Source organism: Lampetra planeri, chromosome 18 (assembly GCF_965212315.1).
Source record: "Lampetra planeri chromosome 18, kcLamPlan1.2.h2, whole genome shotgun sequence".
NCBI classification, from domain to species: Eukaryota; Metazoa; Chordata; class Hyperoartia; order Petromyzontiformes; family Petromyzontidae; genus Lampetra; species Lampetra planeri.
Genome location: NC_136124.1, coordinates 5,018,706 through 5,045,420, shown reverse-complemented (window position 1 = coordinate 5,045,420; position 26,715 = coordinate 5,018,706). Strand labels below are relative to the sequence as shown.

Genomic DNA, 26,715 nt, shown 5'->3' with positions numbered 1-26,715 from the left:
CGTTTCACTGGATTTTTGGTTATAGCACGTAAATTTGTCCTTGTGGACATGACAGACCACAGATAGGATGGAAATTGTAGGTGGCGAGTGTAGTGTCCTCGACGCATGCGTTTGTGCAGCCACTTGTAATCCAAGTACAATTAATGCCGGTGTAAAAAAGGAATGAAACAGGAGGATGTCCACAAATTTGGCTGCCGCCTGATGATGGTGGTTGTAATTACTGGCGAAACGTTGTACTCTGATTGTAAATGTTGTTTGTGGATTTACTCTCCAACCCACTGGTGTGCTGTACGAGTAATGGATTGGCATGCTCTGTTTACTTGACAAACCTTACTAATTGTCTCTGTAGGGTGGTGGTGGATTTAACGACACATTTATATTTACGCGATCTAACCAAAAAAAAACCTGTATTGTGGACGGTTAATACCGTGTGGGCTGTGTTATTGAGTATTTCCTCTCTCAAGCTTTTGCCATGCACTGCTACGGGTGTCTCGAGGAGTAGCCGGATGCGGTGGTATGTGCATCGGTAATCCAGATGGTTGGACGTGTATGTTGCGGACTCGCGAAGATGCGCTCGTAGTGGCAGCGCGGCGAAAGCATTAGAGAAGAAATGCTCACCGTGCAGCCCAACCCAGAAAACTGCACTCGGATGAACTGTGGTTTTCAGTTAATATAATTAACATTACGGCTATGTATTTTACTAAGTGGTATTACTTAAAGGGTAGAGTTATTACACTTGTACACTTGTTTTGCAGCTCTGTATTGTGAAATCCTTTTTGTTTTTTGCTGTTGTTGCATTGCTCTGTTAAGATATTTTTCTAATAACCCAACTGGTAATGGATATCCATTGTAATTTATATGACGACATTAACCTGCCCCCACGCCCCCCCCCCTTCTCTGATTGGCCCATAAGTGACGATATCACATTTATCCCTTTATTTAAAACTGAAACATGAGGATGATTTCTCCACAACTCTGGCTGTCACCTGATAATGCTGGTTGTTGTAATTACCGGTGAAACGTCTTACTCGAAATGTAAATGTTGTGGGTTTACTCTCCCATCACACCGTTGTGCTGTACTAGTAACGAATTAGCACGTTCTGTTCACGTGACAAACCTTTCTAATTGGCTGTGTCGGGTGTGTGGTGGCGGGTTTAACGACACATTAATATTTACGCGATCTAACCCAAAAACCTCGTTTAATTACGTGTTGTATATTTTTTTTACAGTACCCCCACTTTTTAAAGCGCGAGGGGAACAAACTGCAAGTTATGTTGCAGAGGCGGAAACGATACAAAAACCGAACTATTCTTGGATACAAGACGCTTGCAGTCGGGGTCATTAACATGTCAGAGGTAAAGTGCTGTGATGAATTATGAAGCTTTTTGTATTAATAATGCAGAGGTCTTATCGTGTAGTATTTATGTGCAGGAGATATGCCAAAGAATCTGGGAATGAATAGATAAAACAGCTAAATTAGTTTAACACGTAATTAGATTAAAATGTTATTTACATTTATAACAATTACAAAAAACGTATTATAAATTAATGGGCAGTAGCAGCAATATTGAGACGAGTGGGATTTGTTTTATGTAGCCTAAATTCTTCATGCTGTGTGGATTCATAATGAACGTTTCATGGCCATGCCAGGATTTTTAAAGTGAAGGCACAAAAGGGGTGAGTGGCTCTAATGTGCCGCAATCATTCTTAGCATTGTGTTTGGTCATCCCGTGCTGTAGATTCTTTCCTGTCTTCAGCATTACATTAAGTCAAATTGAAGGTGCTTGTCTCTTGTACAATGGTCTATGGAGCTTTCGTTAATGGCCTCCATGTGCTCCATCACTTGGACATAGAAGAAATCTACATTGCCAATAATGTGCTTCAACAAAAGACAATTGATCACTTTCGAAAACATCGTGCCAGCTTTAATTCTAGTAAGCGAAAGAGCGAGCGAGTGGGGGCTCCTTTGTTACGGTTTAAAAAAAAAATCTTCTCACGTAAATAATTGTAAACGACAGACTAAAAGCCAAAGTATGAAAAATGGTATAAACCGTTCCCGCCCGTAGTGGATTTCCCATTAACGCTGTTTGTGGCTTGTGAGCAGGTAATGCAGTGCCCCACGGATGGAAGGCAGATGCTGAGTCTGCACAGCAGCCTGAAAGAACAGACAGCGCGCGTGGCCGAGATTGCAATCTTCTCGCTGTCCAGCCAGCCCATCGACCACGAGGACGGTGGGCTGCAGGCGGCACCCAAACGCAAGTCCCTTGGTGAGAGGCCCTCGGTGTTGTTGAGTCAGAGTTGTCACTCTGATTGCGAAATTTTTACATTTAAACGATAGTTCGGATTTTTAACAAATGTTGTCTCATGAAGCTCGCCAAAGGTAAATCACCTTGATAATACCATACAATTCCATGACAAATCCACCATGAAGTGGTATTGTTTGTATATATATAGAGAGATTTTATTGTCATGAAAAAACCCAGAATACAAAGTGGATTTCAAAAAGGGGCCAAAAAATTGCAGATAACATGTGTAACAAACTCGACGTAATACACCCTCAAAATTCGGGATCGATCGAGGGCGTCCGGGCTCGCTGCCCTATCACGGTAATGGTAATGATGGGGAGCAGTGAATTTAAGGGGTAGGGGAAGAACATTTAATAAAGGGGATGGGGGGGGGGATAATGTAGTGGTTATTGTTAAAATATGCATTTGTAAATGTAATGCTACATTGAAGAAAAATTATTCAGCCATTTGTCAATCTACTTCTGGATGATGGCCTCTTCATGCCACGTCGTTTGACCATAATTCACCAAGCTGGTCAGCGAATAGTTCATAGCGCTGTGCAATATCCACCGTGCCACCACAACATTGACTATAAATCAAGAGAATATTAATCATCTTGGCAGGATTAAGCAAATAATTTTGATCGTTAAAGGTATTTATTTTTTACATGTCTCTATAATTATTTTGTCACGCAATTGTAGGACCGCTATGAATTAACGAAAACTTGCATAACATTGTGCTTGCTTTTAATGTGTGTTTGTGCAGAGCGCTCGCCAGACATGTACAACTTCTCGGAGGATGAGTATGAAAGCTTCTCTTCGGAGCAAGAGGGCAGCGATGAGCATGCGCCGGTGAGATCCTTTTGATGACGCATTTATTATACAGCATTCTCTTGGTACGCTTCACTGGCTGAGTCAAGAATGCATTAAAAAGTGGTAGAGTAGTGCGTAACACTGTCTTCAGTAGGGGGGGGCATACAGTAGCCTCGCTAGTTGAGAGGGATTTTTGTTTTATATCACATGCAAGATTAACATTCCTTAAGCTGGACGCTTATGCTTTGTAATGCTGAGTTTTTTTCCCACCTGAGCTCGTCTTGAGTTGTTAATCCGTGAACTGTAGCCTCGACGGTGTGCACAAGACCTTTAAGACCACCACCATCGCTTGTTCACGAGTTTAACATTGCGGTTACTTTCATGTGACACTTACAATTGCTGTCACATTAACTGGTAATGCTGCTGGCTTAGCGAACCCCCGTTGCGTTTAATAATATTTTTGTTTGCGGCACGATTTGTGAATTATTTATTGCCTCGGGGGAATAATCCCTCTGTGTAATCCTTTGTTCATTCTGTAGGATTTGTACGATGAGGATGATGATATCCGAAAGCCTAAGCCGAGACGGAAAAACCAACCCACGTCAATGGCACGGGTATGGGTGTTTGATGACGCATGCACTCGCAGAACAAACATACTTGCCATTCGGTCAAGCATCTGTAGCATAATGAAAGCAAAAGATACTTTAAAATAATTGATAACTGTGAACGATGACTCAATTCTCTTTCACGTTGTCTCCTTGCTGCGTGTTGGCTGGATGTTTTGTGGAGAACACGTGTGTTTCAGTGCGCAAACATAATAAGCGTGTCGGCTTTGAGAGGCACTTTAAATTGCGAGAGAAATTTGAAGGTCAAAATGAATCGTACCCACTTTTTTTTTTGATGCCACATTGTACGCACTGCTGTATGGAAGTACCTTTGTACTGGCTTGACTCGGCCGTAATTGCTAGTTGTCTTGAAAAAAAAGCTTTGCTATTTGGTTTCCAAATGTATCTTTTCTAAAAAAAAGAATCAATTATTTTCTTCCGAGGTTTAAAATGTAATCTATACGCTTCATGAATACTTTGCGTTTGTTAACACAGCAAGACGCATTGTAACAAAATGTTTGCACCGCAATACAGATTTCCTTTGAGATCATCTTTGTGCTTCTGTTTTGACCCTAGTATAATGCGGTCTTTTGAATTTTTTTCAGCAACAAAACTTCAAACAGAAGTTCACAGCTTTACTCAGGCGATTTAAGGTCACCGACGAGGTAAGAGCAGACAGCATTTACACGTTTTTATGTGTTGCTCATGTTTGGATTATTAGAATGAAATAACTTGAAAATGCCTATTATTATTTATGATGGCATATTGGATTTCTCGTGACCTCCAGGCATCCTTCTTTTGAAGTATCTAGAATTTTATTTTCTGGAATGAATGAAAAAGATAAACCATGAACTTTCCACATTGGTGTTTCTGATGCGAGTGAAGCTTTTTCATTGTTAACTTTAAGCCTCCTTATTCATCATAACCCTAGTCCCGCGATACACTCTAGGTTTTTTTAAGTAAACAACCAAAATTTATGATATATCCACCCCAACGCAGGTTGCTTTCACATTACGTTGCATTTGAAAATAGTGTGGTGACCCAGTGGTTGGTGTGTTTGCCTATGGGCACCAAGGCCCTGCCAGTTTAAATATATGCGTACACCCACCAAGAAAGTGCATTGGGGATCAATATTAAAAGGAGACCTAAAATTATTGAGTTCTCAACAGTAACCTTTCCCAATCGATGTGAAATGCAACAATGGTTATTTTTTTTCTCTCCGCGTCTTGCACTGCTCGCTCTACACCAGGTCCTGGACTCGGAGCCTGACCCACATCCTCAAGAGGTGGAAGACCTGGACTTCCTGTACAAGAGTCTGGACGTGTACAACCCCAGCGACAGTGGGCCTGAGATGGAGGAGGATGAGAGCCTTATGAGCACACCAAAGCCTAAGCTCAAGTAATGTGGGGGCCATGCGTCGTGGACACTGAATGAACGTCGAAATCGACACCCATTGGATGCAAAAAATATTCACTGCACCATGCACTTAACAAGCATGCCATGTATCGTGTAGTGCTCTGCACACAGCATTCGTTGGAGGCTATACATGGTTATCTATTGTATCAGTACCCCTACTTGATTTCTAATGACACTACTTGCTTGTCTACAAGCCATTTAGTATTGTGAAACCGATGACTCCATATCTCCATATCTTGGAGAAGTGCTTCGAATCTAGATTGTTAAAATATGTTAAGAGGATATTAAGATTGGCGGAAGACATGTGTAGAGGTTTGAATAAAATGTGTTGGCTTCGGTAATGTATCTGTTACTTTAGTGGAGTGTCTATAAACGGATCACCTCGTATTACATATGCAAACATCAAAGTTCCTATTTTTGACTTGTAGCTGTAGCTCCAAATGCTGTTCGCAAGCACTTAAGGCAGAACCAGCACATGAGGGTGGTGTGGACAGTTACTATACTTGGCCATCTTGTGTCTCCCCAATGCTGATGTTTATGTATGTGTGTGTTTTGAACTTTTTTCGCACTGTACGTAGCAAACCGTGCTAGTCGGATGTGTGAGGGAAGGACAACAAACTAAACACAAAAAGAAATTCTAAAGAAATGAGCTTTCAATTTAGATTTAAAAGTGCATCGCTCCAGTGACTTTCTAATATTGGAAGGAAGAATGTTCTAGATGGCCGCTGAAGCGCATCTTTAAGCACGCGATGCCTTACCAGGTGCTCCTATGAGGCTGAGTAGACCTGGGAAAGGGGGACCAATTACTGGTTCAGATGGTTTAAGAAGTAGCAGGCTTTCGCGACCAATATTATTCATAATAAACGTTTTTGGGTTGGATCGCGTTATTTATAAATGTGTCGTAACCCTCCACCACCCGACACGGCCAATCGGCAAAAAAGTGTCACGTTGACAAAAGACAAATAGTTCAGATACTTCTTGCATCTGATGTTATCCATGCGTGGCAATTAAAACTAGGTCGTTGGGATTATAACGCAGTACACTAGCCAAGCAATAATGCGTACGTACTAATGCACGTGTACTCCACACTCACATACTATAAACTCGCCCTCTTGCAAAAAGCTGTAACTATGTGTCACTTTTAATGAAGTGTTTGTTTCTACCCAATTTAGACTTACATTTAAAATGGCAATTAGAATCCCTCTGATATCGATCATATTTTGTACAAAAGAAGTATTAACAAGTACAATGTAACATGTTGTACAGTTTATAGTTACGAGCATATACTTTAGGGTCTTTTTGCAGCTTACTTATAGAACGCTCGCCACTCACACACCGTTACATGCCACATTCCACACCCTGCCGTGCATGCGCCATGCTTATTAAACCATTCTCTACTTTGAACGTTGCTAAACAAACCGAGCAGTAAAAAATACATTTAGTTTTCCTCTTCGTAAGGCTTTATTACTTTTGACTAAACGGCTTTCATGGTTTTGTCTTCCAAGTCACCAAAGTTAAAGCATTTTACGTACACTTTTTTTTCCTCATGTCTTGCAGACCCTTTTTCGAAGGCATGTCTCACTCGAGCTCGCAGACAGAGCTGGGCAGCGTACAAAGCCTGCGCAGCCAGACACGCGAGTCTGTGAGTCCAGTGAGTGTTGGGTTGCCCTACACACACACACAGAGGCAAAGGTCTTGCCCGTACAGCCTCTGTATACTGTCAGGGCAAGAGCTGTTTGTGAACACCTCGACTGAAGGTCAAATCGGCTCACAAGCGGGAGCGCGTGTGTAGCCAGCATTGTGTGTGTGTATATGTATGTTGAACTTGTGCTCGCTAACAGCACTTGCCCCTACAGTCTGTTAAGGCTATATGGGGGATCTTTATCTTTGTCTTTTGTTGAACTTCTTTCGCACCCTATGTCGCCAATCATGCCAATCATGCTAATCGGAGTGTATCGTAGGGTAGTGTATAGTATGTTTGTATGTATGTTGAACTTCTTTTGCGCCGTACATAGCCAGGCCATGTTAATCGGAGTTGCGCTCGGCCCAACCTATTGTCTCCCCCAGTGCTGTGCACACCGCACCTAATGTTGAATTTCACATGAAATCAAAAGTACATTCGATGTTCAAGCAATTGTTATAGCATAAGGCTGTTTATGGCTGAATCGACCGAGGGGAGGTCAAGGATAGGTTCAGATATAACGCCACTGGTGTTAGCCGTGGCCAGATTCGAGTGAAGTCTGCTAACCACTACACAACCGCTTCCCAAACAAAGACTGCCATGCAAAGACACACACGTGTGTGCGCGTGTGTACGTTCGTGCATTTTTGGCACCTCTTGTTTTGTAATTTAAGCTCGTGGGAGCTTTGTGCTCATCGATATGTACACTTGAGGATGACTTGCCATAGTTAATTTGAAAGAGGTGTTTCATTATTGCGTGCTGTTTCCCCAATTACCAGGTAGATGGAGAGAGACCTAAGCCTTCCATTAGCAGGCATCAGTTGGGAGAAACCATCACAGAAAGCATTTCCATGGTAAACGCCGGCTTGTTTTGCATGCATGCTTGACGCACATTGTATTTTTATAGCTTTTAGTATTCACATTGAGATATTGGCAAAATGTATTGCAATTGCACAAAATGTGAATGGTTGCATTCCAATGACAATGATGAAATGTTTGGGAACGTAATGGTAGCTGTATGCATTGACTCTGCAAGTCACATGCTGGGTGCACACACACACACACACCTGCCCTATTGCTGCTGTGTTTGTGCACTGCACAGCTTGCCGTTGTATTCAGAAAACACCTAATTTCATAACAGGAAACTATGCAAAGTTCCCCATTGTATTTTGGCTTGAGCCCCTGTACTTAAATGTGTTTTAATCATTTATTGTGATTAAATGTTTACAAAAAATTTTGCATTTGGTTGAAAAGTGACAGAGGCCATCTGGGAAGCGTTTTACTCCAGCAGAAAGTACATTTTCTCAGATTGGCCTCCATTTAGATAACCAATTACCCCATAAAAAATAAAAAATAAAATTATTAAAAGCCTCTGACAGTTTTCTGCAACAGCTGAGCACTTTCATGCCATCGTTTGACATGTTAATGGTCACTTAGCACCGATGTGAAATGTCAGACCGTACAAAGCTAAATTCATTTTCCTGAGTAATTGCTGGGCCAGTAATTGTGAGTTTATTGATTGTTTTTTTTCTTTCCCGATCAGGAGGGCGAGGAGAGGGAAGGCAGTGTGTTTGAAATGAGCCTTCGGGAAGTTGGAATAGACCGTCTTCCCCCTTCTGCTAAAATCAGCAAAACCGAGTCGCTCATCATCTCATCATCCCCAAGGTAACGCTTCCTCAAACGTCCACGTAATTTCCTCCCCCCCCCACCACCACCACCTCTTGCCGTAGTCATGGCAACATAATTATTTAGCCTCCACTGTCAGAATACCACCTACTCCTTGTTTGCTGAAAGGTGAGTTAGGCTTCTAAAAGGTCATATAAATAGCAGAATCCGTGTCCCTAAGGCTAAGTCATTAATGGTTGCATATATCTATGCATTTCATTCCTGCTGAATTGGTCACATGGCATTTTCTTTATCTGTTTGCAATTCATTTGCCTTTTTTTACTTTGCTGCTGCAGAAATAGGTTTAGTTTCATTATCTGAATTGCAGCACAGCGGTTAAATATTATGAAATGAAGCTCTGAAATGAAATACAAAAATAAGCTTTTTTCATGATATTATTGTAAATAAGCCTATATGCTTGTGTCTATATACACATTCCTTATTCATTCTCAAATATCACGACCTTTATTTCACTTAGAAAAATACAGATGAAAGTGCGGTAGCTTAATACACACAATTGTGCTTTTAAAGTACTCGTGCCCTGAAGGTAGCACACCCATTCATTGTAATTGGACTCTATAATTGTAAAGAGCAGCTCTATGATGTGCTTGTGGGTTGTACCGGGAGCGGTGCGGTGTGTAAACATCGCCACTGGGGAGACAAAGGCGACCGGACGTGTTGCTGGCCAACCCACCCCCTCGTGTACCGTGCTGCCATTCACAGGTGCTCGCTAACAGCACTTGCCCCAACAGTCTGTGTTGGCTATACGGGGGATCTTTGTCTTTGTTTTGCTCAGCATGAGGTCCAACGTTCCTGAAGATGCTCCCAGTGCATGGGGTGAAACATCAGACATCGTGCCAAACAACACACGGTACAGCTCGGAATCACATCGGAGAGCTACACATCGCATGCACAAAAACCTACTCGCTGACACTGTGAAGACTGCATGTGCTGTGGTGATGTCAACGTTATGTTTGTTTTCCGACTTCTCGTTGAAACCTCCGTGTGCCAAGGCCCTTAAAGATTGTTTCCACTTCAGTGTTCTTTCGGTAATTTGTGCCCAGAGGTAATCTGTAGCATCTTTAGTTAGAATGATGGCACTTGAGTCTTTGCAAACAACGCTCAAAGTGGAATATGCTTATCTTTTTGTTTGTTTTTCCCCTTGATTGAATGGAACCTGCAAACAGCCGACCGAGTGTGTAGAAGCATAAGATGATGTTGCATATTAAACCTATACGAATTGAATATGCATGCTGATGTTAGCATGCTGTATATATTTAAATGGTCACTTTTGCTCATTGTAATTCCATTAAAAAAGCATTCTATAATCGTCCACTGTTATTTATGTAAATTATAGCAGGAGGGTATGGGAAAGGAAAAGCATTGGAACTGTGTTTATCGTTGTTTACGCAGACCACAGTTTCCTGTGGCTGACGTTGTATTTCCACGTGAATGGCACGGTGGCTCAAACTTTTGTTTACAGCTTTTTATAAAGCTTGGTGGGAGCCGAGCGGGGTGGCATGCACAGCCAAATGCCAGAGCACGTGTCGGAGCACAAAGGGCACATGCCTGGCCAGAAAGGGCATGTGTGCCAGGCACAACAACAAGGGGCTCCAGCCCAGGCGAGATCACATTCCCTCCCCTGAGCTCTTATTTCTGCCTCACCCTGTGAACAAAACGCTTTTGTCCATAATGGAGGTTTTTGGGTGAGATCGCGTAAATATAAATGTGTCGTTGAACCCGCCACCACCCGACAGCCAATTGGTAAGGTTTGTCACGTAAACAAAACGTGCCAATGTGTTACTAGTTCAGCACACCGGTGTGTTGGAGAGTAAACCCACAACATTCACAAAAAAATACTCTTTTATGGTTATCCAACAAAACAAACTGGCGAACACTGCAGCTAGGTGATTTGTCTCCATTCCTAGCCTGTAATCGCAACTCAATTCCTATGATCGATTATGACTGCCAATGGGAACGGCGGAATCGTGGGGGGGGGGGGTCGGGGGGGAGCAGATTACATGGAGCCTGCCCTGAAGTTCGGGAAGGCCCGTAAACCAGACCAACCTGGTGGAATCCCTCTTGAAACATTTCATGGGCAAAAAATAGCGTGATGTGCGGTGTGTAACATGAGTGGCGTGTTGTCTTTATTTCCATCGTCTTCTTTACTGTATTCAGCACCATCGTGGTAGGTTTGCCATTCCCAGTAGTCCAAGTAGTGGGCCGAAAAGCTTGAGTAGTAGTCTCTGTGTTTCTGAATTGGAAATCTGGTGGACCAAATATGAGTCCTGTTGGACTGGTAGGCCAATTCGTAGTCCCAGTGGGCCTAATTATAGTCCCTTGGTCGCAGTATATATGATTGGCAAACCCGGTGGTGTCCGTGGTGCTCCAGGTGATCTGAATTGGTATTCAACATAGATCCTTCTGGTCTGCGAGTTGCAGTCTAATGTGTAGCCCACACATTGCCAATACATTTCAATGGCAAGTGTGACAGCTAGATTTGTCCACAATCGCTATTGAAATATTTAGCCGATGCGACAGATATGCTTTCCGTTGGCGCTAGGCTGTCTGGAATCTGCCAAACCCGCTATTCTGGCTGGCTGCGATCAGCTATGCTCTGCTAAGCTAAGCATAGCCAAAGCTCTGTTAAGCCAGATTCACCGCCATAGGATCACAATAGAATCCTACTATATTGCATTCATATTTCCTGGCAGAATCCATGTTTGAATCACCTTCAAACGAAAAGGAGATTGTTAACATGGGAATTTCCTTTCGAATAATTGTGATTCTTGCAAGAAAACTAAACTATGTTTTATTTTACCAGGTAAGCCCCACTGAGCCTCTCTTTTTACAAAAGCTACCTGGTCATAAATGTCAGCTCATCGAAGTGGCTTATCACGTGAAAATTTATATCGGCCAAATTCTCTTGAACGCATGTTGAGTCGAAATGTAGAGGGCAAAAACTGTAGGACCCGGATAAAAGTCCACTCGACCACGGGGGAGAACACGCAAATTCCGAATATACCGGCGATTGCGGGGCTACACCTTGAATGTTTTGGCTGAATGCCTCTTGCCGTGCTGTCGTTTTTTGCAGTAAGGTGGAATTGAAGCAACAAAGGCGAGCGCGCAGCACGTCCTTGCGGGAGCGTCCGTCGGAGCGCGGTTTGCCAGAGAGGGGTGACTCGGAGAGGTCCCCCGAGTCCCTGCACGCCTCGCAGGTTTGTGCCGAGTGCAGTTGCATACCTGTCAAACCACACGGTTTACCCGTATTCTAGCACAGAGAAATTGAGTTTTCAGGTCCATACGGCATACAGCCTTTTCAATACGGGCGTATTCTTTTTGGTATATTTGTGTTTCTCCCTTGTGATGGTACTTTGTAGGATGAACGTTGAGATTTATAAGGGCACGGGGTGACCTATAAGGTCTGAATTGGTCTGTAATAAGGTAGGCACTGATAAGTGGTTGACAGGTATGCGGTTGCGCCACCCAGTTTTAATGTAAAAAACGCTGTCAACCAGTGTGACCACGCTTGCCGTGCACGGTGAGAAACTCGTCAGACGAGGGGGGAGAGCGTTTAAGCTGGAAAATTAACGGGAGAAAATGTCTCTGTTCTGGTAATTGCCCCAATTTCGTGATATATGCATTTATTAACATTTGTCAGAAATTACTGAACAGATCAAACGTATGTCGGTAGTTAACCAAGCGCAAAAATGGACTATTAAAATTACAAATATATTTTTAGGTGGAGTGCATGTTGTACGATCAAACACCCAAAGGCAGCTGCTCTCCTTACGTGGTTACAAGCTGCTTTGTGGTGATTTGTGAATCATTTAATGATAGGATCAAGAAACCAATGTAATCATTCTTTGCGCAGTTTAGAATGCTGGTATACACTTAGATTTTTAAAATAGCCCTGCATAATCGCGCACATGCACACACGGTGTATTATTTTGTTAATAAGCTAGAGTAAAATTGTGGACCACAGATTTGCGGTTCTTTTATATCTATTTTTTATGTTAAACAAGTTAACACCATGGGTGTACAATATATTCCGTTTTCTTTCACTCCACAATTTTAATCATCGGCCCATTTAATTAGAACGAGTTTAATATTTATTAAGGAATGTCATGAATTTATGTAGGGAAATAATACAACTGTTTCACACGTAACCATGCTACAATTGAAATGGTGTCAACGTGATTAAACTGGCGGGCGTGCTTGGCTTGGGTGAGAGCCAGAAGCTGCTGCTACTTCCCAACTGAAAAAATAAGGTCCTGGAGATGTTTCATTAGCTCCTCATGGTGGATTCTCTCAGAATTGCACCTTCACGAGGATCTTTATCTTGAGTACATTTAAATGTTCTTAGGTTTTTTTGGTAAAGTCACGTAGGTAAAAAAATTAAAATTAATAAAAATAAAATAAAAATCACGACGTTTCGGAGGCAACACAAGCTTCCGTCTTCAGGTGGAACCGTCACAGCCCGATAGCTGTATCAGCTAGCTGTATCAGCTAGCTGTATCAGCTAGCTGTATCAGCTAGCTGTATCAGCTAGCTGTATCAGCTAGCTGTATCAGCTAGCTGTATCAGCTAGCTGTATCAGCTAGCTGTATCAGCTAGCTGTATCAGCTATCGGGCTGTGACGGTTCCACCTGAAGACGGAAGCTTGTGTTGCCTCCGAAACGTCGTGATTTTTATTTTATTTTACTTTTATTAATTTTATTTTTTTTACCTACGTGACTTTACCGAAAAAACCTAAGAATATGAATCCTTGCAGTCACGAAAGCTTCAAATCTACATTTAAATGCTCTTGGCAGGTTTGTTAACAAGCAGTTGTATAAGGTACTGCCATCAAATATTCACGCGATGGAACGTTAAGTATAGATTGTGACGAATTATGTTTCAAACCAAGTCCTCGCATTTAGACTGCAGTGTTCTGGTTTGGCCGGAATGCAGCTGAACCTCATCAGATCTCAGAAGCTCAGCGGGATTTTTAGCCTGGATATTTTACGGACGAATCGCCGCCATACACAAATAGGGTTACGGAATTTATATATCGTGGGCAGCAGAGGGCAGTGCAGCACAATCCATTGTTGCACTACACCTCAATGCCCCCCACACTTCCCTCCAACGATTCGCACCGGCTAGTGCGGTGAAGTTTCGTCAAGTAAACTCCCGTGACCCGCACAATGTGTGTAGGCCCGAATCTCGCAGTGTATTTTAGAAAGGGCTGTGGATCTATAATCAACCGCGATGGATTATTCGCATAACGGAATAAGAAATTACAGGTGAAGTGATTTCTGTATGTTTTTAGCTGAGAAACCAAACGTTTCATTAGACTAATTAGACTCTTGTTATCTGGGAATGGACCAATGACTCTGCACCTGGTTCTGCGTTAGTAGCGGCAGAAATTACACTTGATTTTCCACTTTAAAATCTTTCTGATAAAACAATGCATGCAAACCGCAAACGAATAAGAGACTTGGAACTGATTTTTTTCTAAAACCCCCCTTTTCAGACGCCCAGAAAAACTGTGTACGATCAACTCAATCAGATCTTGAGTTCCGAGGATCAACTTCCAGAGAGCATCATCCTGGTCAGCACGTCTGACTGGCAGGGACAGGTACGGGAAAGAGAACTTATTAACATTATAGTTTCTTTATCTTTGGGACCTTTTTGCCGGTATCAAAATGATGAACGACAATGCATATATTATCAGAGCATGTTTGTTTGCATGTTTTGCCTCAAGTACGTGTAGTTAATGCAGACTTGATGCCTTGCAATAGGTATCTATTTGTTGTTTGAACTTCTTAACACCTGCTTTATTGCCAGAAAGGGTAAAGCCTATTCTTATAGTTTCCTTGGTTTTTTTACTGTTAAACGTTGTAAAGATGCAGCCCGACAATTGCTTGCTCACGCCATTCCTGACGGAAAGGCCTCCACTAGAGGAAGCTGTCGCAAGACCCTCTAGAAAAGGGTGTTTTTGACCTACTCGTCCGCAATGGACAGACATCTTGAAAAGTGGTGGCATGTACTCGCCACGCTTTACCCCACAATATGCGACCTATGAATGGGCCTTACAGTGGCTCTTGAGATCGAATCAAACTGGCGACCTCTGACTAACAAGACCAGTATGCTAAATATTACACCTCGGCTCGGCAGCAGCAGCTGTATCTATCTGTAATCTAGAAAGCCTCTGCAATTTCATGGCACAGTAAAATTATAAATGCAGTACACAGTCATAATTGAGTGCATTTAGCATCTGCTTCTGTTGAGCTCCTCTTGTACGGCATGCACTTAAGCATCCTAAATATGCTAATCGTCCCAACTCGATTTGCTCAATTTTCCAAGCTATCTGAAAAAATAAAACGTGACAGTAATAAACATGTGACTTATCAAGTGAAATTTGCTTAGGAGAAAATAAATACCCTGTAAATGTGTAGGTGGATTGTCCACATTGCTACGAACCTGGCCTCAACTAAAATCAGTGGCTCGTGATGTCTAAGCCATTTCTGAACCCACCCAACCCATTCACATATCAGCACTGATTAGTGTGGTAAAGTGTGGTCAGACAACTCCCATGATTATCGTGGTAAATCAGCATCAGCATTAGGGAGACAAAGGCGTGTGGACATGGCGCTTCCACAACGTTTGGATGGTTTGCTTTTATAATACTACTAACGAGTAAAAAAAACCTTCGCTAACAGTGCATGTCCAACCTCTGGTGAGCAATAAACATTATTGGAGGTGTCTGGCATGCCTGTGTGTGTGTGAGAGAGCTGCGATTGTGTAGCGGTTAGCGTGCTGCGCTACAAACCCGGTGACCCGGCTTAGATTCCCACGCGTGGTCAACAATAGTGACGATTATCTGAACCGGTCCTGGGCCTCGTCCATAAATGAGTACCTGGTGCGGTGTGTAAACATCGCCATTCGGGAGACATAGGCGGGCCCGGGCGTGGTGCTGGCCACCCCACCCCCACGTGTGCCGTCCCAACCTTCATAGGTGCTCGCTAACAGCGCTTGCCCCAACAGTCAACTGAAGGCTATACGGGGGATCTTTGTCTTCGTTTTGTGTGAGAGCAGTATGTGGCAGAGTGCCTGCAGGAGAGGGGGCAGCCTGTGGTCTGCACCTGCTCCTCTGCTGATGTGCAAGCCGCCTTCAGCAACATCGTCTCTCGCGTGCAGCGCTTGTAAGCAACTTCATTCAATTTCTTTAACGTGTCCACTTATCCGTGTGTCTCTTTGTATATTCATCAAACGGTTATCATGAATCCAAGGATTAACTCAAGGATAAACATCACGCTCAGTGGCTCTCCGCTGTGACTGCTTGTGTATTTGGACTTGAGTATTAATGAGTGTTATTTTATGCGTGCCCTCGAGGAGTCCTGGTGGTATTAAAAAAAACGTGAATGTTTGCTTCACATGTCTATCGGTTGCTGCCAAAAAATATATTTGGCAACGTTAAGCGAAAAAACATTTGTGAAGTACGGCTACTTGCATCATGCAAGGCATATCTCGAAGTATTTGTGGACCATATATGAGGCATTTAATTTAAGATATTAAGCATTTTATTTTTATTTTGGCAGGTAAGGCCCACTGAGCTATATAGCTTTTTTCAGAAACGACCTGACCACAAATGTGAGCACGACGATGTGGCTTATCACGTGGAAATTTCTAGCAGCCAAATACTCTTAAGCGCATGCTTCTGCTGTGCACCCATAGATATATACTGTCTGCATGCATTAAAGGGAGGAAGGTGGGTTGGAAAATAAATGTTTTCAAATGAATATTAACTTTCTCTTTGCCAACCCGAATTTGTGCTTGCTTTGGCATAGTTGGTATCCTCATTCCAAGAGGCATTTTCATTTGATGTATGAGAAGCAGATTGTTTTATGTTAGTGCTTTGAGTTTCATTTTGTCTTTGATGTACCCATAACAAAGAAATGCAGTGTTTATAAAAAAAAAATAGTGTTATTTAATCTCAGGCGGACAATCTATATATATCTGTTAGTTGTTGCAGGCGTGTTATTTGCAGGACCAGGAATTGATTTTGGTTTAAATAGTTTTATATCCAGATTGTATTTCCTTGCACAGGAGCAGAAGTCAATTGTTGCATGCAAAACAAGGGTGCTTGCAAGGCAATTCATCGTCTTTTAAAATGTGTTAAGTGCAGGAAACAAAATCTTACGTTCATGTGATTCCCAACGGTTAAAATAATCGCATTCAAAAGAGAAAAACACCTTTATGAAAGCGGTTTAAGCTGATCCCCGACCACCGTCCTATCACTCTGAGGGATTTATCGCTTCGCCAAACCACCATGTTTTAATAAATACGGTGTATTTATAAAACGTATATAAAATTTCAAGGTAACAAAAAAAAACACATTTGAAACTTGTGTTGTGTTTGTGTCTCTCCGTTCATCTCCATGACAGTTGTAACACGAACGCACAGACGCCTCACCCGATCCGACTGGCAGTGGCGGGCGGGCAGAGCTACCTGAGTTATGTGTTACGGCACTTTGTGGAACAGCTGTCAAACAAGACGCCCGACTGGCTCGGCTACCTCCGCTTCCTGCTCATCCCGCTCGGTCTGTCGCTAAGCCAGCTTGGAAACAACCATTGTGCCCAAACATATAGAGTATCCTGGAATAGATATCCATTACCTTTCCTACGACCAAATTACCCAGAATGCTCCCAGATCTCAGAAGCCGATCACATTTGAGCGTGCGTAGTACTTTGAACGGTTGACCACCGCGCACAAACGGTTTGTCATCGGGCCTCCTCGGCTATGTGGTGGGCAGAAGCAGAGGGCAAGTACACCAAAATGCATTGTTGTACTGTACACCTGCCTTCGCCAACCCACACTGACTGGTATGGAGAAGTACCGTCAAGTGGCCTTAATGATCCACAGATGTGGGGAGGGCCTCATCCAGCAGTGGATGGGCAACAGTGATCAACATGTCAACCTTAAGTTAAAATACAAAGGCTCTGGCTATTATTGCTCAAGCTGTCTGCCCATGGCCTTTAGTTGTGATGTTTTTGTCAGCGAGTTGAAGTTGGTAACCTACCTAGATCCTCTACCAACTTTTATATTTGTATCTATGTATGTTGAATTTCTTTCGCACCGTACATGGCCAACCGCAAATAAATGTTTCAATACATATTTATCACAAATGTGTCTTTGCTGTATTAGATCTATTTCATCATGTTATTTTGTATTGCATAAAATTAATCGATTTCTTTTTAATGCAAAGCATGCATTCTTTGCCCAACCGCCTGAAACATGCCTGTCCACCAACAGCTCCCCACCCACTTGCGAAGTACCTGGCCACCATTGATGGCAAATACGGCAACGCTTTCATGGACGCGGCGTGGAGGGAATTGTTCAGTCGCGCCGAGGCTCCCGTCACAGGTATTCGTTCATATCGCACTGGCCCATATTTTACATTGCATCAGTGGAAAGATTTTCTTTTTCCAAAGGCCCCTTCTTAGGTTGGGGTTCTTAAGTACAAGTTTTCACGCCTACTCCTTTGATGATATCTTTATTGGTCCTGAGCCCCCCCCCTTTCACTCACCCGCTTTAAAGAATTGTCAAACAATCCTCGTGACTGGCACGGCGTACGGAGGCCTTCATTTGGCAGTGGATTGATAAGGGCTATATATTATTATTATTACCATCTTGTACTTTGCACGTGCTAAATAAATGTAAAAAAAATCGTCACCAGGTTTGGACTTTACGTTCGCCCTCGACGTACAGAAATGAAGCTGCTGGTACATGAACGAAGCTGCGCTCCTCTGTGTTGTTTGTGCTGTAAAAAAAAAAAAGGTAAAATCCTCGTATGTCCTTTCAGAGCCGCTGGACGTGGCGTCGCGCGTCCTGCAGTTTGTAAGTGGAGCTGTGGTCACGCACCAGCTGCCAATTGCCGAGGCCATGCTCACGTACAAGCAAAAGAGGTGTGTAACGGCCGCACGCACTCGCCTCTCCGTACGCTGGCACGTTATCAAGCAAGCTCGTCGCCTGCATTATTTAGATTACGTGTGTCGCTCATGCGTAGCAAATACGTATTGCTGCCATGCTTTGGTTTGGTTCTACGGGGTGCAGTCTCGGAGCTGCACTTGATCCAATTCCACGATGTGAATTTTTTTTGTCTCAGATTGAAATTGCTGAGATTGTACTAGACAGGACATGTTTGATTTTGTTTCTATCTTCCTTCAAAAAATGTGTGCATAATATATTGGGTTTTTTTTTTCCCAACAGCCCAGATGAAGATTCTTGCCAGAAGTTTATTCCCTTTGTCAGTGTAAGTGAAATTCACCTATTACTTATTTTGCATGCATATTTTTCTTAAATAATGAGCATTTATCAAGATCAAAGGTCAGTATTTGTATGATGCTGTGCCATATGTTAAGTCAACAAGAAACAGAAATCTTATCTAACGTATTCGTTTACAGGTTGTGGTTGTCGGAATAGTGGAACACTCTTTGCCCGGATCAGGTAAATACCTTTGTTCAACTCACAAAGCAAACCTTAAGTAACGCTTCAGTGCTTGAGATAAGAGGCCACTGTCCTCCAGCCCACCCCTCCCATGCCCTTTTCTTCCTCCCTGAGTGAGTGAGTTCCCACTTGCTCCGCCAAGGCCTCTTCCCCTCACTCGGCATAAAAACAAGCCACCACTTCATCCCACTCAACACTCGACTCCCTCTCTCTCAACTTAACTTAACAGTCGATTTCCCACCCCCTTCACCACCCCCCACCTACCCCCCTTCCATCTTCCCATCTTAACACCACAATTAGCAAAGCTTTTATGCCCCCTGTACACCACCGGGCTGTCGCATTTACATCCTTGGCCATGTTATTTCAGGCGATTCGGACGATGGGATGCTCGCCACTCCAAGTTCCACGGCCCTCACCTGTACTCCTCCCTCCACGGGCTCTGCGGGCAGTGGGCCCACGCTCGGCCCAAGCCAGGGAGTGCCAGCGCGAGAGGTGGTCGCTACTCCGCCCTCGTCCCCGTCCGTCACCAGTGGACTGACTGCCTCGGGGTACGATGCTCGCGCGACGATACGGCCGCACTTCTGCTGCGCTCGTGTAGACTTGCATCAGTTGCCCCCCTCGACATTTAATCCCAGTGTGCTCAATGGAAGAAAATTGTTGACGTCTCTCTGCCTCCAATCATATACATGCGCCCAATAAAAATTCCCTTTCTTTATGCTTTATTTTATATTTTGTATGCTTATCTTTCAGTTCCTCATTTTATCTCAGAGTTCTAATAAAAACATAAAATATATTTTCGACGTGAAAACAGGCTCATCGATTGAAAAATCGATGTTTATGTTCACAATATACGTATGGAATTGTGCATATAACAATCAGTTATGCAGATTTTATGTACATGTAAATTTGAGGCTAATTGAGCCAACAAACCCTTTACAAGTGAGACCAAAAAAAGCCCAATAAACATGACCAACACGTTGGTAAAAACAAGACAGAAATGTAAATTATTTAATCTAATGGCCCCCAAATTGTACCAATTCGTCAAATACCTAATAATGTCGGCAGACAAATCCTTGCACACGCGCAAATCCTTGGGCTGACGGACCGCTTAACCATCGCTCTCCTTATTTCCCTGAACTCAGCGCATCCGGTGGCAGTGGACCGCATACATCCAGCCCCGGCACGGAGCTCATGGGGCTGCAAGTGGACTACTGGGCGACTCCTGCCGGCTGGCCTGCCGAGCGCAAGGCCGGTGGGGAGAAGCGCGAAGGGCCGGCCGCCAAGAATACGCTCAAGAGCAACTTCCGCTCGCTCGTCGTGAGCCGCTTGCCGTCCAGCGGAGACAGCCTGCCCACCGCCACCATGTCCATGACAGTCGTCACTCAGGAGAAGAACAAGAAGGGTAAGGCAGGCGACGGAGTTGTGGAGACGTCGAAGCTGTCCGCCGTTCTTGGTTGTCGCTCCGCAGCGAGGTGCAGCGGCCAGCACCGTTTAAATTGGTGGTTCTTAACCTTCACTGCAGCCTTGCACCCCTTTGGTTCGCAATCAATCGTAAAATAATGTTAATAAATACATAGGGTTTGATGGAACAAAGTAGTTGTACTTACGTGCCCGTGGTTAATTTGTGTTTCGATTATTTGCCTTCTAAAAAAATACGGCATGTCTCGCGCCCCCAGAAAGGGCATCTCGCACCCCCAAGGCGGTGCGTGCCCCCCAAGTTAAGAACCACTGGTTTAAGTACCGGCGTAGGTTGTCGCGTTTGTGTGCTGCGTGGTTCTCCCGAGTTTTGTTTTTGGCGAGTTGTGCAGAACGCGGAACAATTTGCAATTCAACCTGATAACATCGGAGAGCTGACCAACACCGTTGCCTGAACTGATTGCCGGTGCATTGTTAACACCACAGTTTTGTTTCCTTACCACGTCCAGGATTTGAGTTCCGCCTCGCCTTGCATTGTGAAGGCATTTCCGCTCTCCATTCCTGTGGAGCCCCACTGAGCTTTAACTCTTCCCTTGAGTGCCGAAGTGTGTTATATTCTTGAAGGGGATTACACTTGTTTTTTATATATGTGGTACATTTTTTTGTTATCAGCAGAGGGCAGTGCAGTCAACATGTATTGTTGTGCTGTATTATCCTCCCAGCGTCCTTTTCCATGGCTTTACAAGCATGGTAATAGATGTTACAATAACACTCATGATCCATGGCAAGAGAACGCTCTCAGCATGCAATGGTTTGACAAAAGTGCTTCTTCCTATGGCTGATGTAGATGTTGAGCAACAACTAATTTTACCTTCAGATGGTGGAGCCAGTGTAATTGCATCAGGAGTGTAGCCCAGTGTATCGCTGTGATACCTCCTTCGTATTTGTGAATTGTGCATTGAGCTGTTAAAAGTTCCATGGTCTGTTCTTGGTGACCACACTCGAACACTGGAAAGTTTTAAATGTTCCATTTGTGTGTCAATAACCACATCTGCCATGGTGTGTGCGGATGCGGTTTTGGGTTGCCCCATAAGCTTCGCAGAAGAGAAATATCTGTTCTATGCACAACTGGATTTATTGACAATGATGCGGTACAAAAAATTGCCTGCGGTCCATCTGTTTTGTCCATGTGACCACTTGTAAATGCGTGTTATTTATCACCACCCCTCCCGCCGCGCACGTGCCTGTCCAGTGATGTTTCTCACCAAAAAGCCCAAGGACAAAGAATCTGAGCCCAAGAGTCAGGTCATGGAAGGGATCAACCGCCTCATTTGCACAGCCAAGCACCAACAGACCATGCTTAGAGGTTTGTTAATTCTTAACGTTCAGAAATGTCATCGTGATGTTTTTTTTTTTCAGGCTTAAGGACACGAATGAATCAAATACAAGGGTTATTTAAGTCTGCGCATTAAATGTGTTTTCTTCGATGTGAGTGATATAGTTGGGTTATTTGATTTTAATCGTAAATTATCCAAGCCACAGTGCTAATCATGAGATGAATAAGGGAATGCGTTTCATGAAAACACACCCAATGTTTAAAAAATCATGGTCTTATTCTGATTTGAGTAGTTAAGCATCGTTACATTGGCAATAGAAAATATAAACGGTGGACAGGGTTATATTCTATTCTTCCGTATGGTATTTTGCCATGTGCAAGGGTTTTATTACAGCAGTGCTATTTAAAAAAAAACAGAGGAAGCATTGTCATGGTTAGATATGTTATTTTACTGTTTGTAAGATTGTATTTGCACAAGTTTTTGCAGGTGTCCAATATATCTTTCCAATGTGCATTGGGCCTATATCTACCGCGTATTGTTCGGCACGATATCTTTCATTTATTGCCACATGCTGGGAGGTTTTCAGAAACTCGGTTTGGCTCCTGCAGAAGCTCGCAGCACGTGGAGCAAAGAACGTCAGACATAAATACCAAACAACACGCGGTGCAACCTAAAAACATGTCGGAGAACTGCTACGGGTGCATTTGACGGAGGATTTTCACACGATTCTTTTCATCCACAGTGACCATTGACGGAGTGGAGTGGAACGATGTGAAGTTTTTCCAGCTGGCAGCTCAGTGGTCCACGCACGTCAAGCACTTTCCTGTGGGCGTCTTCGGCTACTCCAAACCCACCTGCTAAAGAGGGGCACTGCTCCCCACGGAGGCTGCCCGAGTCAGATTCGGTGTTCACCAGAACCGAAGGGACCCGGTTCAGCGTAGTCGCGGAGGTATGAGAGAGCCTAGCGACATAAAGCTGCCTATTTGACGAAAGTGGCATAGTTAGCCCAAACTCGAAGGCATCATCGTGGAACATCGTCGTGGAATGTTGTCTTCGCATGCAAACACCTACTGCAAAAATAACCTACTAATTTGAGGGTGGACCATTATAAGCTAAATGAGTGGCTAGTGGTTGCTTTCAAGGTTTTTTTGTGTCAAAATAAACTCTTTTGAAATGTACCTCCATCAGCTTCACTCACATCAAAGTGTCTTGGCCAAGTTATTTCAAGGGCAGAGTGCGGGCTAGCGTGTAATGTGTTTAGGTGTATGGCACTATAGTCTTAAGGGTTATTTTTGTTAACACGGGGATATGTTGTCCCTTTGCCTTAGCAGTGTTCAATATGTATTAAGCGTAATGTTCGTTTTTTCCAGTTTTTTTTAAGTTTGGCCAGAGCACAACTGCACCATGTTTGTAATAAGAAAAAAAGGTCAATTTTGTGTTCATGGTTTGCTTTTCTGAGCCAAACACATGTAAGGTGTCGGTGCGTGTGTATATGGGCACACATTTGTGCAAATTGTTACTGTTACTGAAATATCATTTGCCCTAGCTGTTTAACTGTCAGTTTGTTGCTTTGCACAGCATTGTTTTATTTTGTGTTGGATATACATTCTTGCCTCTGGTTTTTATTAATCAGAAAACAAAATAAGTATTGCACATTTTTGTTATTTACTTGAGCCTAATTTGGTTTATTTTTTTCAAACGATGCACACATCTGAAATACTGCTGTTTTCAGCTGAACCAAATGCCGATTGCTTAACCCCACACTGGCCTTTTAAGAAGAAAAAAAATTGTTGTGCCGTTAAGTTGAGATGGGGCAGTGTTGCAGTTTGGACAAGAGGTGGCATCGTTTGCAGTTGTTTCCCAGCTCTAGAATTCAAAACCCAATTCGCTTGCCTTTTTGGCTCCTGTAACTTTTCACGAAAGCACAACATTACTTTTTACTTTTTTTAGATGTTTATTTTGTGCACTGTAAATTACACTCCTTGTGTATATATATATAAACTGTCATTTGTTAAAATGTGATGTGTATTACTTTATGCGTACGTTTGTGAAAGCACTGATTTTGCTAATTTGTGTTCACAAAAGGGCTTTTTTGCTACATATAAATGTATGCTCACTAGGTTTTACACTGCATAAATATATTGTTGGCTTTATTTTGACATCTGGACAATGTTGAGAAATGCGACCACAGGTGAAATTATATGTACATTGATCAGTTAATTGCCCATTTGCCGGAACCTGAAATTTGTAACAAAAATAATCTTGTTTTTTGTATTGTGTTGTGTTGAAAGCTGTGAATGTTCAAATATATGGAACTCTTAAAAGGAAAAAAAGGATGTGATTGGGCTTATCAACATTGTATTTTGGAAGAGCCAATCTTAAGCATTTGGGGCCTTGTGCAAAGTGTATTTTGGAACTCCTAGTTCTGGCATTAAGGATTGGGAGATCTTGCACATAAAGTTACTGTACATCTCTTAATATGTGGGTTGGTCATGGCTTATATGCTCACAATTTCATTAAATAGCCATTTCAAGCCTTGTTGGGGGCCTGGTGCTTTTACACACATTGCATGCCCCTTAATTCCGGCTCTTGTTCACATGTACAATTTTTATAGCTTGAAATGACGCATATCGCTCAACCGTTGCAATATATGCTGTTAGCTGCTGTTTTACTCAAAAAAATGTTGGTGGATTTTTTTTTTCTCATTTTATGAGTGGGTTGTGTGGATTTAGTGTTGGACAAAATGTACCGAATAAGTCTTAAAATAAAATGGATTCGATTAATGCTGTTAAATCTCTCGGTTTAATTTTTTCTTCCTTTTATGTCCGAATTACCAATTTATTTTGTTTGGTGTTAATATTTAAATAAAATACATATCTATTTCATCATTACACCTATAACATTTGTTGACTTGTCAACAATACTTAAAGTCCGTTTTAATTCAAGATATTGCTGCAAAAACTTTGGGTCACCAATTTATGTCACCATCATGAACATTACAAAAATACCATTGTCCTGTCATTCCACTGCTCAATGAAGGCATCTCCACATGTTCTACCAACTTGACCACTGCTCCCCACAATAATGACCTGAATGAATTAAATTAGTGGAAATATCGCTCAATATTATTAAATCTTTTATGTTTGCTTCAGTGTGCAAGAGCTTTGATAACCGTATCAATGTTTTCTGTCATGCCTTTTTATCGTGTTCTTTGATACTCATTAAGTCTTTCAAAATCCGATTGATATGTGGCTAACAGCAGAGAAGCGTTTCCGAAACAAGGTCATTTTAGTCAAGTGGGATTTGGGGTTAGGACACGTTGCAAGAGAGGATGTTGCCCGGTGGTCGAGGCTGACGATGGGATGGACAGCCAAAGAAGGGGAACAACTTAAGGGAACTTCCGCCACAGAAGGGCGCAATGAAATTGGCACGTGGTAACCGGCTAGATCGTTGCATACCGAGACCATGAGAAATGACGATGGCTTGTGCAGGCATTCACTCAGCAATGGTAGATCATGGCTGATTTATGATCGCTTGATAACTCTTGAGGTGGATAATGATACGGATATAAACTGGTGTGACTGTCAATGGGCCTCATTACCACGTGTATCAGGTGTACAGTGCACTGGCCACCAAAGCACCGGGTCTTGTCATGTTGCATTATTGATGGATTCATATCACTCGTAAAATATTCAACAGGGTATGTATGGATTTGCTCTAAACAAACACTTGCATGTTGACAGGGCACTATAGCACAATGCCCATGTCTTGTGCGACGCAGAAGAGTTTGCACATGCTTATGCATTTTGTTTCAGGTCTTTTTTTTCTTTCTTTGGATGTTAAAACATTTTCAGGGCCTTCCTGGAAACGAATTTTGAAAACTCAGGCTTTCTTGCGTAGAGTATTTCATTATTAATGCGTTTGTGTGTGTGATTTCAGGGCAGTTTCCATTATTATGGGATTGGGAGGTAGCTTGGAACCGAAGTACTTGGAGGCCAAGTTTTGTGGAAAGGCGGAGGAGTTGTTAGACCCACATCCACGGCACCGGGGTGACATCTGTCAGAAGCAGTACAGCCAAGTAGTTACAGGCATATCTTAGGGCGGATTTTGAGTTCCTGTATGCATTATTCTCCGATTACTCTTTCTACCGTATGAAACAAAAAATTGGCATAACATTGCAATCAGAAATTATTTAGACTAAGTGGGGCATTCATGGGTAAGTGATCTATTTCAGAATTTATGCATCTATCGATCCACCCTCGACTAATTGGGCAGATTGTCATGGTTTAAGAAAGCATTATTTTTGCCGTCGTTTGACGAACGATGCAGTGACAAAGATTACCGCTGCTGCAGATGTGGAACCATGAAATAATTTTTTTTATGGCTGGGAATTGATCAATTTACAATGCAATATCAATTTCTAAGGGAGTTATGCTCATGTCGGGGTGGGTGGATGAGCCAGTGGATATATTCTGGAGTCTGATTAATATATTTATCCTGCTTGTAATGGTCAGTAAGGAGGGGGAGGGTGGGAGGGTCGTGACGTCACCACGCACGAACCCGGACCGACGCACTGGGATGCGGGTGACGTCATCACGCAAATGTACGCGGTGACGTCACCACTGCCCACGTCCCTACCCGCACGCCAGCCAGCCAGCCAACCAGGAAGGCAGCCAGAGATATTTTTATTTATTGTTTATAATACAGTGTGGACGAACGTGTTCGGTTTTTGTTTGTGCCACCACTGCTAATACAGGAATTTAAATATAAAATAAGATTAGCAGCATCACCACCACCAACAACAACTTGGGTGGTATTTTCCGATTCTCAATCTGGGTGTGATGATGTGAGAAGCCACGTGACGTAACTGCTGGTGCCGCGTGCTCAGGGTGACGTCACGTTCGGGCAAATAATTCACAATGTAACACGATTTTTATTCCTGGGTACTAAGTGTTATTTTTTAATTGCTTATGCCTCAAAAGTATAGAAAATGGCTGTTATTCCCCAC

General features: G+C 42.9%; 1 protein-coding gene across 4 annotated transcripts in view; it reads left to right on the top strand.

Moving 5' to 3' along the window:
• LOC144723529 (phosphofurin acidic cluster sorting protein 2-like) overlaps positions 1 to 24,494 on the top strand; it is a 41,698-nt gene extending 17,204 nt beyond the window's left edge. The window contains exons 4-25 of one of the 4 annotated variants that reach the window (XM_078602352.1): positions 1,230 to 1,355; positions 2,105 to 2,267; positions 3,051 to 3,136; positions 3,637 to 3,711; positions 4,308 to 4,367; positions 4,952 to 5,100; positions 6,676 to 6,760; positions 7,578 to 7,652; positions 8,342 to 8,463; positions 9,260 to 9,334; positions 11,558 to 11,681; positions 13,979 to 14,083; positions 15,544 to 15,650; positions 16,893 to 17,047; positions 17,761 to 17,871; positions 18,311 to 18,413; positions 18,718 to 18,760; positions 18,912 to 18,954; positions 19,322 to 19,502; positions 20,097 to 20,356; positions 21,623 to 21,736; positions 22,450 to 24,494. In XM_078602352.1, the coding sequence (XP_078458478.1) occupies positions 1,230 to 1,355; positions 2,105 to 2,267; positions 3,051 to 3,136; positions 3,637 to 3,711; positions 4,308 to 4,367; positions 4,952 to 5,100; positions 6,676 to 6,760; positions 7,578 to 7,652; positions 8,342 to 8,463; positions 9,260 to 9,334; positions 11,558 to 11,681; positions 13,979 to 14,083; positions 15,544 to 15,650; positions 16,893 to 17,047; positions 17,761 to 17,871; positions 18,311 to 18,413; positions 18,718 to 18,760; positions 18,912 to 18,954; positions 19,322 to 19,502; positions 20,097 to 20,356; positions 21,623 to 21,736; positions 22,450 to 22,568 (2,481 nt within the window). In that variant the 3' untranslated portion in view covers positions 22,569 to 24,494. Of the gene's footprint in view, positions 1 to 1,229; positions 1,356 to 2,104; positions 2,268 to 3,050; positions 3,137 to 3,636; positions 3,712 to 4,307; positions 4,368 to 4,951; positions 5,101 to 6,675; positions 6,770 to 7,577; positions 7,653 to 8,341; positions 8,464 to 9,259; positions 9,335 to 11,557; positions 11,682 to 13,978; positions 14,084 to 15,543; positions 15,651 to 16,892; positions 17,048 to 17,760; positions 17,872 to 18,310; positions 18,414 to 18,717; positions 18,761 to 18,911; positions 18,955 to 19,321; positions 19,503 to 20,096; positions 20,357 to 21,622; positions 21,737 to 22,449 lie in introns of those variants that run through there. The other 3 variants (XM_078602351.1, XM_078602353.1, XM_078602354.1) reach the window with 3 other exon arrangements.
• The last annotated feature ends 2,221 nt before the right edge of the window (positions 24,495 to 26,715 follow it).